At 42.8% G+C, this 15,684-nt stretch overlaps 1 protein-coding gene across 2 annotated transcripts in view; it reads left to right on the forward strand.

The window, feature by feature from the left end:
- The first annotated feature begins 14,403 nt into the window (after positions 1–14,403).
- Positions 14,404–15,684, forward strand: part of stxbp5l (syntaxin binding protein 5L) — a 133,157-nt gene continuing 131,876 nt past the window's right edge. For both annotated transcript variants that reach the window (XM_041950739.1, XM_041950740.1), the window contains exon 1: positions 14,404–14,571. In XM_041950739.1, coding sequence (XP_041806673.1) covers positions 14,404–14,571 — 168 coding nt within the window. The remainder of the gene's footprint in view (positions 14,572–15,684) is intronic.

The raw sequence follows: 15,684 nt of genomic DNA on the forward strand, positions 1-15,684 counted from the left end.
TCAGTTTTCCCCTCTCTCCTAGGTGTGTGTGTGTGTGTGTCCTCAATGACGTGTGAACGTCCCTTGGGTGGTCTGATTGCCTCGCCTGATTGGTCAAGGGGCGGATCCCCCGCACTATCTGAACAGCCAGCGGACTGCGCGCTCCCTCCTCTCCAGCCTTTCCACCACCAGGAAATGCCAGGCCATCATTGTGAACGGCAGCATCTTACGATCCGATTGTAGCGTGTGTAGTGTGAATCACGGTGATTGTCAAACTCTGTTAAATTCCTTTAAGTAGCAAAAGTGAGCAGTAGTAGGAGGGAGAAGCCTTTTGATTTAATCCAGTTTTCTCCTGTTTTCTCATTTATAGGAGGTAGGCTTATCAGTTGTCATTTATTTCCCTTTTCTTTTGGTTAGGTAAGTTAGGGCTATCTAGAGTGTTTTTGTTTGTTATTTCTCCCTCTGAAGCCAATAAAACTGCTCTTATTATTTGAACTTGCCTTGTTGTTGCTGGCTTTCTTGGAGTGGGAAGACTGGGGGAGCACCTCATCATGTTTTGTCAAAGGTTCCCCTAGACCGGGGCATAACAGATGTGAAGAAGTGTCTGCCTGGCACTCGGCTTGTGTTGTTCAAAGCACCCAAAACAGTTCATTTGAAAAGGTCAACAGCGATTTCTCTCTCCAGAAAGTAACCATGCATCTACTCCCCTCAATCTGACATTGCTAGATTAGTTTGCAGCTGACTGATGCTGCCATCTAATGTTACAGCTCAGCCGAGGAGATTGCCATTAATGTTTACAAGCGCGAGCCTCCCACCCTGGAGTTGATGCACGCGGCTAAATGTGAGACATTGATCCCGAATGTATCAGCTGCTTTTTGCTAATGAGCCCGGTGGTGGAGTCCAGCCCCACTGATCTGTCTGTGTGTGTGTGCCTATTTGAGATGGTCTCATTTGTGAACCACGACAGAGCTGAACTCAGTTAAAGGAAGCCATGTGACCGAGGAAGAGGAGAGCTGGTCGGCCAGTTAATTATGAGAGCTGAGAAGCAAAGATTTTGCATGTTGCGTTGCTGGATTGTGATTCATCATCCCCACAATAGAAAGGTTTCAACTCATCGGCCATATGCGGGTGTGAGCTTGTCTCTTTGGCCCCAACAGATAAGTAACAATTAACAATCAATCAGTGCTCAGTTTATTGATGAGACACACTCTAATTTTTTAACTTCAGTGTCCATCTTGTTGAAATATTAGTGTGCAGAACATCGCCGATATGATGGATGTAAGGGACTGAAAGTCTGAAACAGGAAGCGTGAAAAGAAGATGAAACACCAATGGCACCAAAACTGTATTGGAAGTGATGAAGGTCAAGTGACCAGACGTTTGTTGGATGATGGCAGGGCAAAATGTCGGTGCTCTAACACGTCCTTTATTGCTTTCTTGTTTCTTTGTCATTGTCTGGTCCAGCCCTGGCTTCACACCTCCTCCTCCTTCATCGCCAACCTCCACGCCCTACAGAAAAAAGTCCCACGAGCCTGTGGTGTTGACGTCACCTCCTCATTATGCCAACTGTTTTCCAACAGAGGCACTTGTTTCCATGCCACCAAACAAATGTCTCGCCTCTGTCTCCTGGCAAAATGAAACTTTCGGGGCCCCTCAGGAAACCAGCTATCCATTAGTGTGTGACTCATTCATCTCTGAGGTGTGTTCACATGAACCCAGGCCAGGGTTTTGCTCTATTTGTCTCAGTCCATGAGAGAAAAACTGCACTGGAGCGCAATTTGATAGTGCCTTTACTCGAATGAATGGCACGATGATAAACCAATCAAGTCAAAATATCCAGTCACTCATCTGCGCTCAGCAAGAAGCATCAATCATGATACAAATAATATTAAGGGATGCTTTTCCTCTCAGTATCTTAAACGTCTCATCTTGATCGCCAATTATTTGCTGCTTTTCTCTGAATCAATGCATTCTAATGAAGAATAGATTGGGTGTCGTGTTTCTCTGGTTGAGCTGCTTTAAAGCAGAATGAGTTTTACACTTCCTGAGCACATTACGCTCATTTTACCAACCTTATGGCTGATAAACATGTCAAATACCTCAGTAATCATAAGATCAACTTCTCTATCTGGCAGTAATCAGAGGGGGGTTATTTTTAGATTAAATTTAAAGAGCTCACCTGGCATTTATAAATGATGCAAGCCAGCAATTGGCCACAAGTTAATTTGCCCTGCAAGAGCTCTAGCTTATTTTTTATTCTATTTGTGTTATTTGTATTTCTTATTTGTCTTTTATTATTGTTATTATTTTATCCTTTTAACCTAGTACAGTAGTGTTTATGCACATATGTACATATTTTTAAAACAGGGTTTTTTCGTACCTACTTCATGTCAGCTTGGTGTAAACTATGTGTGTTTTTTGCAACAGCCATTTTCCTTAGGGGATCAATAAAGTACTCTATCTATCAATATATCTATTCAAGCTTTTTTAGTTATTAAGCTTCACAGTGAGTTTCAGCTTCACTGAGGCAGCTTTACTGATTTAGTTCACTCTCATCGCTATCATAGTGCCATTTTTGGCTGCATCAGGCAGTTTCAACACACACAAACCCTGCTCAGCACCAAAGAGCAGGCAGGCTGTAAGTGAATGATGTTTTTCTCCGTAACTGCTGGATGTGTAAGAAGTTCACCATTTCAGCTTCTAGAGTGATGATACATCAGTGTTCACAACTTGTTTCTGCTGCATGGTTGTAGCCCAAAAAGTCAGCTGTTATTGGTTTTGCAAGGTTTCTTTGCATCAATGTAACTGCAAACACAAGTGAAAGACAGTGATTGGTGATCTGTCTATATCAGGCATCTCAAACCGGTTCCATAAAGGGCCGTGTGGCTGCAAGTTTTCATTCCAACCAAGGAGGAGCACACCAGGCTGGAATCAATTAATCAGCTGATCTCAGTCTTCAGCTGACAACTAAGTGATCCCTTGATGTTGATTGGTTGGCCTGATGTGCTCCTCCTGGGTTGGAATGAAAACCTGCAGCCACGCGGCCCGGTTTGAGATGCCTGGTCTATATGGACAAAAATGCTGAGTCGGCTGTCCAACGCACGTCTATCATCACACATGTTAGTGTTTTGTGATGTCACTCTGTCGCCAGCTTAAATAATTGACAAAAATCCTTCAACCATGTCTGAACCCTGAATCAGCCGCGTAGTGGCTCCTCTCAGCTGGGCCCACGCTGGATGTGCTGAAGGCCTGATGTGACTGCAGACAGACCTGCTCCACCAGACGGCCATATGGCCGTTCCAGCGAACCCCGGGGACACAGCATTAGCTTGCTGCTGACAACATGGATGGATATTCACCCAGCCGACGTCATTCAACAGGAGGGCAGCACTCACACAAACACAGAGGTACTTTAAGTATGCTTTTCAGTGCTCAGTAGTGCAAGTTTCTGTAAAGCTTTTGGAAAATCAATACAATCTCTCATTAGTGCTTCTTTGGTTGGTCTGTCTGAAATGTGAAATGTGTTCCTGGGGTTAAACATCTTTATTTTAAGATAAATGAGCATCGACTACAAGACTTGCTATTAGAATTTGAAATGTTTGTAATCTTAACAAAGTTAAACAATGATTAATGAAGATGTGCTCATTTGGCAGTGCTCGTACTTAAGTCATCGTAATCGGCTTTCCCTCATTTACATGATACAAATCCACCAAAGCTTCTTTTTTTGGCTTGTATTTTTCCACCGCTTTAAAAATATTACCATTCCCGTCTAGACATCGTGATGAGCCACACGACATAGTGCTGAGTGGTTATTTTCCCAGGCAGAAATTTTAGTCATTATCATTATTATGAATGTCAGTGCGCTTTTAAATGAGGTTTTCCTACTTCTTGAACAAAACCCACAAGTCCTGGATCTACGTCAGGTGTCTGTATGCACCTAAACACATAAGCTTGCACATGAGCAGCGCTCAGGAGCTGAAGTGGACATCGATAGAATACTGGCAATCATGTTTCAAGTGGCCGCTGCTCGCTCTGCCGCTGAGTGACGTCTGTGTTTTATCTTCTCATTTGGACACACAATCCGGTGCTGAGGCTGCCAGCCACATCTGTGCAAAGCAATCCTTTACAATTCACGTCAGGTTACCACTCCACCTGCCTTCATCTCATCGGGCAATATTTCAAAATGGTACTGTAGTTTAAAGTAGAACACATGAAGCACTTAAACTGGGATGAAGCAGTGCCAGAACTCATACACAGCAGCCTGCACAGCATGCACATGCAGCTGTTATGTCATTTTCATATACATTTGGATTCATTATTTACCATGATTGACAGAAATTCAGCCTGTCAGTTTCTTGCCGAGGTGAGCTTCAGTCTCCAAACCCAGAAAATATGTGCCTATAATTTCCCATAAGATACTAATATGGAAAAATAAAACGTTTAAAGATGAAAAGTTATTCGTAAATAGGGAAGCAGCCAGTTATGCCATCATAAAGGTTTAACATTTCAGCAGCATCCCCTCTCTTTTCTGCATTAAAAATGTGTTATGTGCTTGTGTCATTCTGTGTCAAATAACACTGGATTTATGATGATTTATAGCGCACGTTTGAGAGGCGACAGGGTAATGTGCTGTGATGGCGACGCTGGATCAAGGTCACAGCTGGCTTTTTCCTCCCCGCTGTGTCGATTTCTGGTGCTGTAGTCAAGGTCGCAGATGCAAAAATCCAATCTGTGATCCACAACATGCCACACTGGATATAATAAATAGTTTGCCACACAGCCATACACCAGCCGTGTACTGGTGTCTTTCTTTAGGTAAATCAGGCTTGTCATGCTGTACAAGTCAAGAAAGAAAGAAAGCCACACATCTCATCTCACAGGAAAAAGCAGAGGGAGAGAATTTATGGAAGATATAAATCCAATGTCTGAATCTTCTTGGTAGCAAGATCAACTTGAGTTTTACCTCTGCTTGATTGCTCAATAAGATATTGGGATTATGGGCTTATCGCACATAAAATGACTCCTGCTCGTGTGGATGCCACCGATATATAATCTTAAACTGTGTGGGCCGCTTGCAGAACTTCTCTAACCAAATACGTATATGTTATATACAACAATATTGCACAGAACGTGCACTAGCATGTGAACTAGCATTTTGTATTTATTTTAAAAAGAAACGAATGCACAGAAAAACTATTAATCTTATCCGTTTTCACATCGTGGCAGACAGTGCCACCCTGCAGGATAAGGCACACACAGTGGGGATGTTCCTCAGCAGACAAAGAAGGAGCAGAAGAGGGACAGATCAATGGATCTTGTCTCTCTTCTCGTCCTTGCTGTCGTGCTGTTCGGCTTTTGTTGCCTAATGCTAAAATTCTATGTTTGCAAAGAGTCGGGGGGAAGATGACGTTTGCTGTTGCTATTATGTCTGACACTGATTTATAAGTCTGCACGTGTGAGAAAGGGGTGTTTACAATTAGAGGCAATGAAAAGGCCTTTTTTTAGCAGAAGCATCAATGTTTAAATAATCATTGCACTATCCCTGCATGCACTCGAATTAACCCCCCCAAAACAAACAAACTTTCAAACCATTATATATCGAGCATATCCGTAAACAACATGAACCATTCACCCAATAAAAGTGAACCGTTATTAGATTAATGTCACTGACGTAGCAGCTGAAAGCCAACAATTATCCATAATGGTTCTCTCATTTGATGTGATGTTTTTTTAAATCGATTTCCGTAATTATTCCACTTAAGTATGTCTTTGAGACTGTGTTCACTCTCACGCAGATGCATTTTACAACCTGTTTTTCTACCTGTTCTTCCCTTCCAAGCAGCATAAGATGGTGCCTTCCACTACAGAAAATTTTGCTTTTTTCCACAGCGAATACAAGTGAAAATAAAGGACTCACACTGTAGTTCTGATTGGAAGAATTGAGATTTGTTAAAAAGAAAATACTCTATGTTTTTCATGAATTTCAATTCTGGTCCTTGAAATTGATTTGGATAGTTGTTTACACAGACCATGATTGTCAACCTTTGATAGACACAGTAAAGCACTCCAGAACTGAGCAATCAACCTCCTCTTTCCTCCAAATCCTTTTCATTGACATAGCTTTATTTCAAGTTATCAAACATGCATGAGGACAAAATGAAGATGGAATCCAGGGTCTCAGCGCTGCAGCCCAGAAGTTGCAGCAAGCAGGCGGCACTGAGGGCCTGCGGTTTATTTTAAATTTGCAGTCCTCTCAACAAAAGAAATGGAAAAATGTCAATGTGACCTCCTATGGTTTCTGATTGGCTGTACCCAAAAGCAAAATAATTCATCACTGGGCAGCTGAAAGCAACAGAGGAAGGGATTTTTTCCATGACAACCAAGCCTGGCTTGCAAGTAGTTTCCTTTTCTAATTTCCAATTTATTTAAAACAAGAACTATAAAACAAGCAGTTTTCTTTTCTACGATCTGTTGGTGAAATTCTGAGCTGTTGCCTTGGTAGCTGTGATGGTGATTTGTTGCTGTACATGTGCAGTATTGATCCATCCAATAAAGAATGAATGGATCAATACCAGTCCATAATAGTAACACACTATGACAACACCGGGACATCACACTCTGTGGTCGCATCTGCGTGCGTGCTGGGATGCAGTTTACTTCCTAGCTCTATATGTGATCATTGAATATTTGAGCTGTAGCCATTTCTTCACTGTTTGCACAGCAAATATATTGAAGAAGGTAGATGAGGAAATTGGAAAGTGTCTCTTACAAGTGTTGACACTCATTTCAGTGGATAGTTACCACGAGGAAATGTCATTGGGTCCTTAAGCTCATCGTGACTTTCACTATCTCTCCCACTAAAGGTTTCCGGTTGCTTGGGGGTGGTGAGTGACTGCTCTGCGCTAGCTTGTTATAAGAAACATACCATCTGCACTCTGCAACCTCTCTGAGAGAAATATCATTCATGCTTTTACCAGCAGTGACATGACATGTAAATCTCAATAAATCTCAGTGAAAAAGGAAAGTGGTCATTACACGTGGTCGTCTTTTTTATCAATAATGAATCCAGGAAATTAGGCGTGCATTTACCAGCTCATTTATATGGAAATGAACGGTCCCTGAAGGATCAGCCCCGCCTCTCAGGCCCTCACTTCCTCCACCTTGACTCAATTACTAGTGGTCCCACAGACAGCAATAAATTCTTAATTGGAAATTGATTAAAAAACAACTTTTTGTGGCTTCACCTTGCCTCTAAACTCTACTCCTGTGCACTTTTATCAAATCACTCCGCAGGTATTAATTGGGCCAAAGTGACTGAACAGATTGGTGGGTGGTCTGAGTCAGTGTTAATCAGCTCAGTGGGGGTGGGGGGGCACTGAGGAGTGTCCATGGGGTACATGGAAGTAATTATAAAAGTTAAAGCTGGATTGTATCTAATTGAGAGAGAGAGAGAGCGTTTTCATGTACGTACTTGTTTCCAACTGGTCAAAATGTTCCCTTTTCACATTAAAAGCCCCTCATATTTGATTTACAAAGTGGCAGCAGTCCACGTAAGAAGCTGGACATTATTCAAAGCATAAGCTCTACAGCACACAAGCATCCACATCTAATGGGCTCCATAGAGTCAGTCTACTGAAATTTACATGCAGCCTTCAGTGGTCTGCAGCAGTAGAAACATTCTCCAATCAATTCATTTGAATTTATAAAATTAAATTGATCAATGAATAAATTTAAATGTAAACTGAATATAAGTTTGCAACAAAAATTACCATAAAATTACTCAAGTCGACATTGAAAACTTCCCCGTGATCAGCTTCCATCTCTCTTCTTTTCCTTCACGTCTCAGCTCGTTTTTTTTCCTGCAGTCTCTCTATAATTTAACGAGGAATCCTGAGAAACCTCCTCTTCCTATCCTTCACCAGCTTTTCTATTTTCTTGTCTTCTTTTCCTTGTATTGCATTTTAATGGTGCAACCACCAGTGCCACAAACTTAGTTTACGGTGGGTTTGTTTTTCTTGTCGGGGTTCTGAAGAAAAGAAAATTCACTCTTTGGAATTGCTTGAATTTTTCAGACTTAATTTATTCAATTCACTGTTCAATTGTTCATGAAAGTCTGAATGGTTTTAGTTCTACTGGGAAATTACTAAATCCTAAATGCTGTGGTTAATCTGAAAGTTGTCAAATTTAAATATATTTCGTCTGGAAATACTAGAATTGGTTGATATAATACCCACAGTGTGATTATAGAGTGCAGTCCTTGCATGTTGTTAAAACCCCAAATTCCCATAGAAATTACAGAGGACATGACCTGTAAGTCCTCAGTGGTGACTTTAACAGCCCTGGCTGCCATCCACCGATCCTGTCCTGTAAAAAGGGAAGTATAATTCTAATCTTTAAACTCTGAAGGTAGCATATTCCCTCAGGTGTATCATGTTCACTTTATCTTTTCATTGTAGCATCAGCAATTTTCTTCTTTTATGAAAAGCAAAAACATGAATGCTCTGCACCTACGAGCTTATGGTTCCTAATTTGCATGCAAAGCGTATTATGACCCTTTACATATGATACAAACTGTGATACCAAACTACCCAGCACTATATGGGGTAGTTTGACTTTAGGACCACCCGGACAACATTAAAATGCTACATACAGGTTAAGACATCAATAATTTAAAGCCCCAACCTGTGATCCAAATGTAAACCAAAGGTCAGCCCTGCCCACCATCAAAAATTCAAAACGCAGGACTGGAAGCTGCCATCACTCCCAAAATGATTGGCATGTCTTTTAATACAGTGATGAACACTCAACGAGAGCTACATTTTAAAAACTCTCGTTTTATGATGGTGTTAAAGTGTTTTTTTGTTTTTACAGGTTGGAGCTCTTTGTCTCCATCCAAATGAGGATTCTTGTGCCACAAGCTGCCGTAATACTTCACAAACAGCTGACAGGACATGGATGTGATCAGCCATTACTCATTAAACCAGACTAAAACTTAGATACAGCAGCACTTTGAGCTGAATGCCAACTCAGCATCCTGACATGCTGACTCACAAGAGATGTAACGGTTGCCATGTTCACCGCCTAAGTGTAACATGTTAGCATGCTAGCTGTTGTTAACTGGCACTAGACACAAAGTAATGGTGAGATTGATTGGAAAGTCATACAGGGTTTTACTACAAAGCAAAGTACTGCTTTTATTTCATCTACTGGTGATGAAAAGTGAGTGTATCAACACGTTTTTACCATTAAACCTGAGTGGGACACAAATGCCTGCGCCAAAGGAAGAGCTAGAAAAGATCAACTACAACTACCGACTCGTTATTCCTCCCACACACTCTGTCAGCTTGGTTTTTCAAGTGCAGCTTTTGACAGAGCATGAGGTCGGCTCGCGTGTTCTGTGCAAACTGTTTGATCATACACTCGTTATTGCCGCAAACTCTTTAGTTAGCCTTGGTGCTTCAGGACCCAAATGGCTGTAGGCAGCCCAGACTCTGTCACTTACAATCACCCAATAACTTGGCCTTAATCAAGGCGGGTGTGTGTGTGTGTGTGAGTGAGTGAGTGTGTGTGTGTGCGTGTTTGCACAAATTCCTTCTGTGCTAAAATCGTTTGGACAGACTTTTAATTACATCTGCTCTTAAAAATTAATCCACCTCTGCAACTCATCGCTGCGATGACGCTGACTGAACACAGGGCCTGCATTCCCGTGACACAGGGGTCAAATGTGGAACCATTGTTCCCCTTCTTCCTCAATCAGTAGTGAGTTATAATTATCATAATGGCCTTTGAAATATCCTTAAATTGTTCTTGATTGCATTCTTGTTGCAAAGGAAAAGAAGAGGGAACAGCAGAGGAGACGTTTCATAACTGAGATGTCACAATCAGACTATGACAATTGGAGTAATTGCATAGTGCCAACATCATTGGCCTTGAGTAATACAAATCCTCCTTCACGAAATACTGACTCTTCCTGTTTTTTGTTTTGATTTCTGCTTTTTTTTTCTTCAATGAAAGCCACAAATTATCTCTGGCCATAAATTAACTAGCAGCCTAATTACCATGTACCACCCAAAACAAAGCTCCTCGTGGGTGCACGTTTTCGCTCAACACCACTGTCTTTGCACCAAGCACAATATCGAGCTCACTTTCTGGATTTGTGTCTTTCCCCATGGCTTGAGGTGTTGTGAACAGGACACAAACATGCTGCGCGCGCGCACACACACACACTCTTTGTATCTCTTCAACACAAAACATTAAATGGTAATGATAGAACTGCTTTTAAATGGACAGCTCTGAACATTGTATGTAAAAAAAAACCCGGGAGGTGGTTTCCTTATGTATCGAGGAACAAGCGTTAAACATATCTAATGGTTTGAAAATCAAATTATTGTGCAGACATTCAAACCCCCTTATAGACGCTCCCTTCATTTCAGCAGCCCCCCTGCTCTGCCACCTGCAGAGAAAACTGCACCCTTTATCCAAATGTGACATATGAGATGCAACTAATGGACAGCACATTTGAGTGTCTGCACATCACGGGTCAGGGTCAGTATTTTTTCAAACCTTCTCTATTTAATGCCCCTAACTCTTCACCTTGCATCATAATGAAATAGTCACAGTTTTTCAAGGACACTTATCATTTTTGGTGATCTAAGCGCTGAAGCTTACAATTAGACCTACTGTAAGGGACAGTACATTATCATTTAAATGTAATGCTCAGTATAAATGTCCACACCTCTTCAGAGTTACTGCTATATTTAGGTTTTTCTGTTATCCAAACATTTCTGAGAAGCAGGTCAAACTGGAACCAAAGAGAGAGGACAAGGTAGCTAACTACAAAACAAGATTAAGACCCTGCAGCTGTGCTGTTGGCTCTGTGATGCCTGATTGTAAAGTCTGACAGCAGCAGGAAGAGGGACCTGCAGCATCTCTCCTTCACACACAGCGGGTGAAGCAGCCTGTTGCTGAAGGAGCTGCGCGGTGCCGAATGTTTGACGTGAGGTGGCACATGTTGTCCATCAAGGATGATAGCTTAGCCGTTATCCTGCTTTCTACCACCACCTCCACATGGAGGATGGCTGGTGATTGATTGCTTAGATTGGTTATTTTCTTTTAATATTCACAGCACTCATTTACATGGAACCTTTAAAAGACCATAATAATGATTTCCCACTTAATTTTAGCATTTTTTACATAATTTGCACTTAATTTACTTGTAAAAGCACTCACACTCTGGCTTCTCAACTAGGCAGATTTGGTCATTTTTCTGTGCATGCTGTATTTACCACACTTTTAAAAACCCATTTTCACACAGTTCATCCGGTCTGTGTTCATGTGTATTCTGCTTTTACCTGCCCAGTGGGGATCTATCCAACAGCACACTGAAATGACCACAGTTTAAAGCTGAGCAAAGAGAACCTCTTTTCTGAATGTGAAAGTAACCTAATTTGCCGAGTTTCAGCAGAGAAATGAAAGTCACCCCCCACCATGCATAAGCCCCCTGACAGCCCCTGTTGTTTTTTATATTATTTTATGTTTTAGAAGGGTTTGGAAGGTAGGATAGCTTAACAAATGATTAAAAGAAGACCCGAGTGCAGACACTAAATACTCGAAAGGACCTTGAAGCCAGCTCTTCTGCGGAGCGTGCAGTCTTGTCAGCACTCTAGACAGCATTCGTAACACAAACCACAAAGTGTAGTCTTTTTATCTCCTTATCTGAGACTGGAGAATAGGACAGACCGACCATGTGTGCTGTGCTCTGACTCTATAACATCAAGTGTTGCCAGGGGGCAGAGGCTGGTGATGTAAGTTCTTATGCAATATCACTGGTCCTGACAATTCAAATGAGGTAATTATGGTTTATTATTTCTTTTTGTTGTAAATACATAGAATATTTGGTCTTTCATTGTACTTTTTTTTCACTTTTTAATTGTGATATGTTGGATTCTGACATTTTCCAGCATGCGTGGCCTCATTAATGGTAGAGTTCTGCACGGCTTTATTTATTTATTTGTTTTTATTTGTAATTTCATCCATGTTGCAGGTGCCTCCAGGCGCTGCTCTGGTAAATCTTAGCGCTGGCAGATGCCGGGATGCTCTGGCATCCAATCAAAAATGTGAGAATTGATCAAATTCACATTACACCTTTCACAACATCCGTGTTTGTTTAGGGGTTTGATTTTCTGACAACATAGTGCAGCATTAATGCTTTTCGGTGGCCGACTGTCTCAGCTGCCAAAAAAATTTGTTTTCAAAACAGTCTTCATTGGCAACTGCAGTGCAAGTCAACAATATTTAACTTTGACAATAATTAAAGTACGAAATTGGCACTGAAAAAAATTTTGATGATTTTGATGGATCAAGCTATTCAAGTCTCATCTAAGAGACTTTCATAATATTCTGAACTGAGTAAAAATCAATAGCTGCCTGGTAGGTAGGAAAGCAATCTAAACACTTATGACATGCTCTGGAAAAAGGTTTGTGGTAATGTGAAGTATGTGTTCTTGGTGGTTAATGGACTAAAACATGCGAAACCATCTTTTAGTCAATTAATGCATTCTAGAACTGCTCAAAATGTATGAAATGTCTGAAATCATCAATATTAGCAGGACATTTTCAAAAGCACACCAGGCTCAGTCTCACGATCGTTCATCAGGATTCTCTGTACAGAGTCACCAACTTAACCAGAGACATATGCTCAGTTGAAAACAGCACAAAGACAATATATTTAATGCTTTAAAGCTTCATTGATTTTGCTTATTCTGAATTTGATCAAATAAGTTGGGACAGGAGCAACAAAAGACTTGGAAAGTTGTGGAACGCTCCAAAAACACCTGTTTGGAACATTCCACAGGTAAATTGGTAACAGGTGATAGTATCATGATTGGGTATGAAAGAAGCATCCTCGAGAAGCGTCCCAACTTTGTTTGGGATCAGGGTGTAAAATACTAAAATCAATGTTTCAGCTTGGAAGCGTCACCTTCTGAGTGCTTTTAGAACAGAAATTGAAGAGGTTTTTTTATAGACTGGCCCTTGAAACAGTGGTGTTAGGGATTAATAGCTGTGGTAAACTCAAAGACCCTAACTGCAAAGCCTTCTAAGATCAGAGAGGCTAGAAGCAGCAGGACGTTGAACATCTACATCATGTTTTTCTGCGTAAAGGACTACTTCTGATATTTGCTGCCATCAGTGCATGGAGCTTATCTAACTCTACAGATCCTGCTGATGGAGAAACCCTAGCGAATTGGCAGGAAACAAACAGCTGCAACTGGAGGCAGTTAACAAAAACCACAACACAGCAACCATAAAGAGCTTCAACAATCCCCACAGCAGGATGCAACATCTCAGATATTTTCAGCGCTTGAGCCTCCTCTCAGACCTCAGTTTACCATTATTAGTTTCCCTAAAATTGTGGGAGGGGGATTGATGAATTCATTTTTATTTCATTTGGGGTGAGCTTTTCCCCAGTTGCCGTTTCCCAGGTTCTTTGCCTTCATCATTCAGTAGATTTGATTTCTTGCTTTCACCCAATCGCTGGTGAGGGAGAGCGGGGAGGAGAGAGAGGTGGGGGGCGGGGGGCGGGGCTGGCTGGTTATGGTTTTTCAGCACCGCGGACAGCTCCCGTCTCCCGTCTCTGGACTGCAGGGAAGCGACGCTGAAGCACAGCTGGACCACATTTAGAAAAAAGACTCACATCCATCCACAGATCCTCCTCTAGCTCACACGGCCAACAGCATCTCCTCCCCTCGATGCTTGAGTTGCCTCCTCGTTTTCCGGCCTGACTGTGGAGTCAAACCGCGTTTAACTCCGCTGCCTCTGCGTCTTCAGCCCCCCTCCTCCTCTTCCTGTTACTGGCAACCACGCTGCTGTGAAAGTGTTTTTTTTTTGTTTTTTTTTTTTTTAGGTGGGGGAGACTGGATTGATCTTCTCGAAGTTGTTTTTGATCCGTCCACTCTTGCATGATACGTCTAAACGTCGCTGCTCGGTTCCCTGATTATGATGAGGAGTGGGATTTTTCTCCAAGCCCGGGAGCGGATGCTACTTTAGGATGCAGAAGGAGGATGAAGTTTCGTCGGTGCATGCTCTGATGTGAGACAGGCGACCTGCATCTGCAACATTGGCTGTAATCATCAGATCGGAGCGGCTCAGACGCATTAATTTTTTTAAATTTATTTATTTATTTATTTATTTTGTGGACAGCAGCCAGGGAGCAAGATGAGGTGCCTCAGTGACTTTTTAAATTGCACCTAAGAGAGAGAAAGAGAGAGCGGGTCTTTTTTGCTCTGTTGCTGCTGCAGGAAGCGACGATTTCTTTCTTCGGCCGCCTGAACGAGTTGGGATCTTGCATCCGAGAGGAGACCGACAACTCAGAGTGCTCCTCTTCCTCTCCGTCCCTGATCCGAAAACACGGCAAAACACGATAGAAGATGAAGAAGTTTCGGAAGGTGTTGGACGGCTTGACTACCTCCTCTCCGGGAGGGACTATCGGATCCCCATCGTGCGGCAGCGCGGCCGGGACTCCCACCGCGGCGCCAACTCCTAAGGAGATCGACATCCAGGAGACGCTGGTGTCGGAAAACTTTCAGCTGTGTAAGGTGGGTGGATGAGGAGGTTTGTTCACATGTAGCCCGACAAAGGACTGGGCTCCACAGTCAGTCCACAGTCAACACCTTTGGATTCCGGCTTCTCCACATCCTTATCCACACATATGATGCTTGTAGATGATCTAGGCGCGCTGCTCGGCATTAAAGGAGCGGAGGGGGGTCGCAAGAGGTGAATCTGGAGCGAGTTCAGCTGCTGCGCTAGATTTGGTGGCCTGTTTGTTCTGTTTGTGTTGAAAGTTCAGCACCACGGGCAGCTCCCCGTTTCCAATTCTCCCTGGAGGGGGGGGCAGCATCAGAGAGACGCGTTCAAAGCATCGCCAGACAAAAGCCTCTGGTTCTTATCGGCCGTGGTGGCTTTTTGTTTTAGGGCCTTAGCTGCAAAGAATTGCGTTTTCTCCATTAGTCACCCATTGTTCATCTACATAAAGCTTAGCCCCCGCGGACACGTGTGCACGGCGAGTGAAGCTGGCGTGTGTGTGTGTGTGTGTGTGCAGTTTTGGGTACACTCCAGTTACCACCAGTACGTGTAGTATATGCGCCCCGTCATCAGCATGCTGCGCAGGCTGCAGTAGCCTACACACATGTGATATAAACAATCCAAAGAAAGTCGATGAATAGCAGCCTCCCTGTTGCATCAGCAAGCAGGCACGAATGGTGTAGGAGCGATGACATAACTGGTGTCCCTCCCTTGCATAAAAAAAAAAAAAAAAAAAAGTGCACAGCAAGCCAGCGGAAGGACCCTGCAGTACTGTCCTAGCTGATGTGTTTTTCACCGAGAAGGAGGGAGAATGAGGGAGGGATGTAGATGGTTGGGGGCTGTGGGGTGGAGGGGGGTGGGGGTATTTATAGCAGCCTCTGCCGCCCATTGCAGCCCTTTTCTGGATGCATTTTTGGAGTTGACTGCAGCGATTATTTCTCACTCTTAAAGAAACGGGGTGCATTTTGGATACAGCATTGAATAATTCATTGGGAACCCAAGAGGAAGCGGGTTGTTTGCAGAGCTATATTATTATTGGGTAGAGTGACAGTGGTGGAGGGGAGGTGGGGTGTGGTGGGGGGGGGGGGGGGGTTCGCTTTTTTTTTCCTTTCCCAGGGACTAGGGGA

This window comes from Chelmon rostratus, chromosome 13 (genome assembly GCF_017976325.1).
Source record: "Chelmon rostratus isolate fCheRos1 chromosome 13, fCheRos1.pri, whole genome shotgun sequence".
NCBI classification, from domain to species: domain Eukaryota; kingdom Metazoa; phylum Chordata; class Actinopteri; order Chaetodontiformes; family Chaetodontidae; genus Chelmon; species Chelmon rostratus.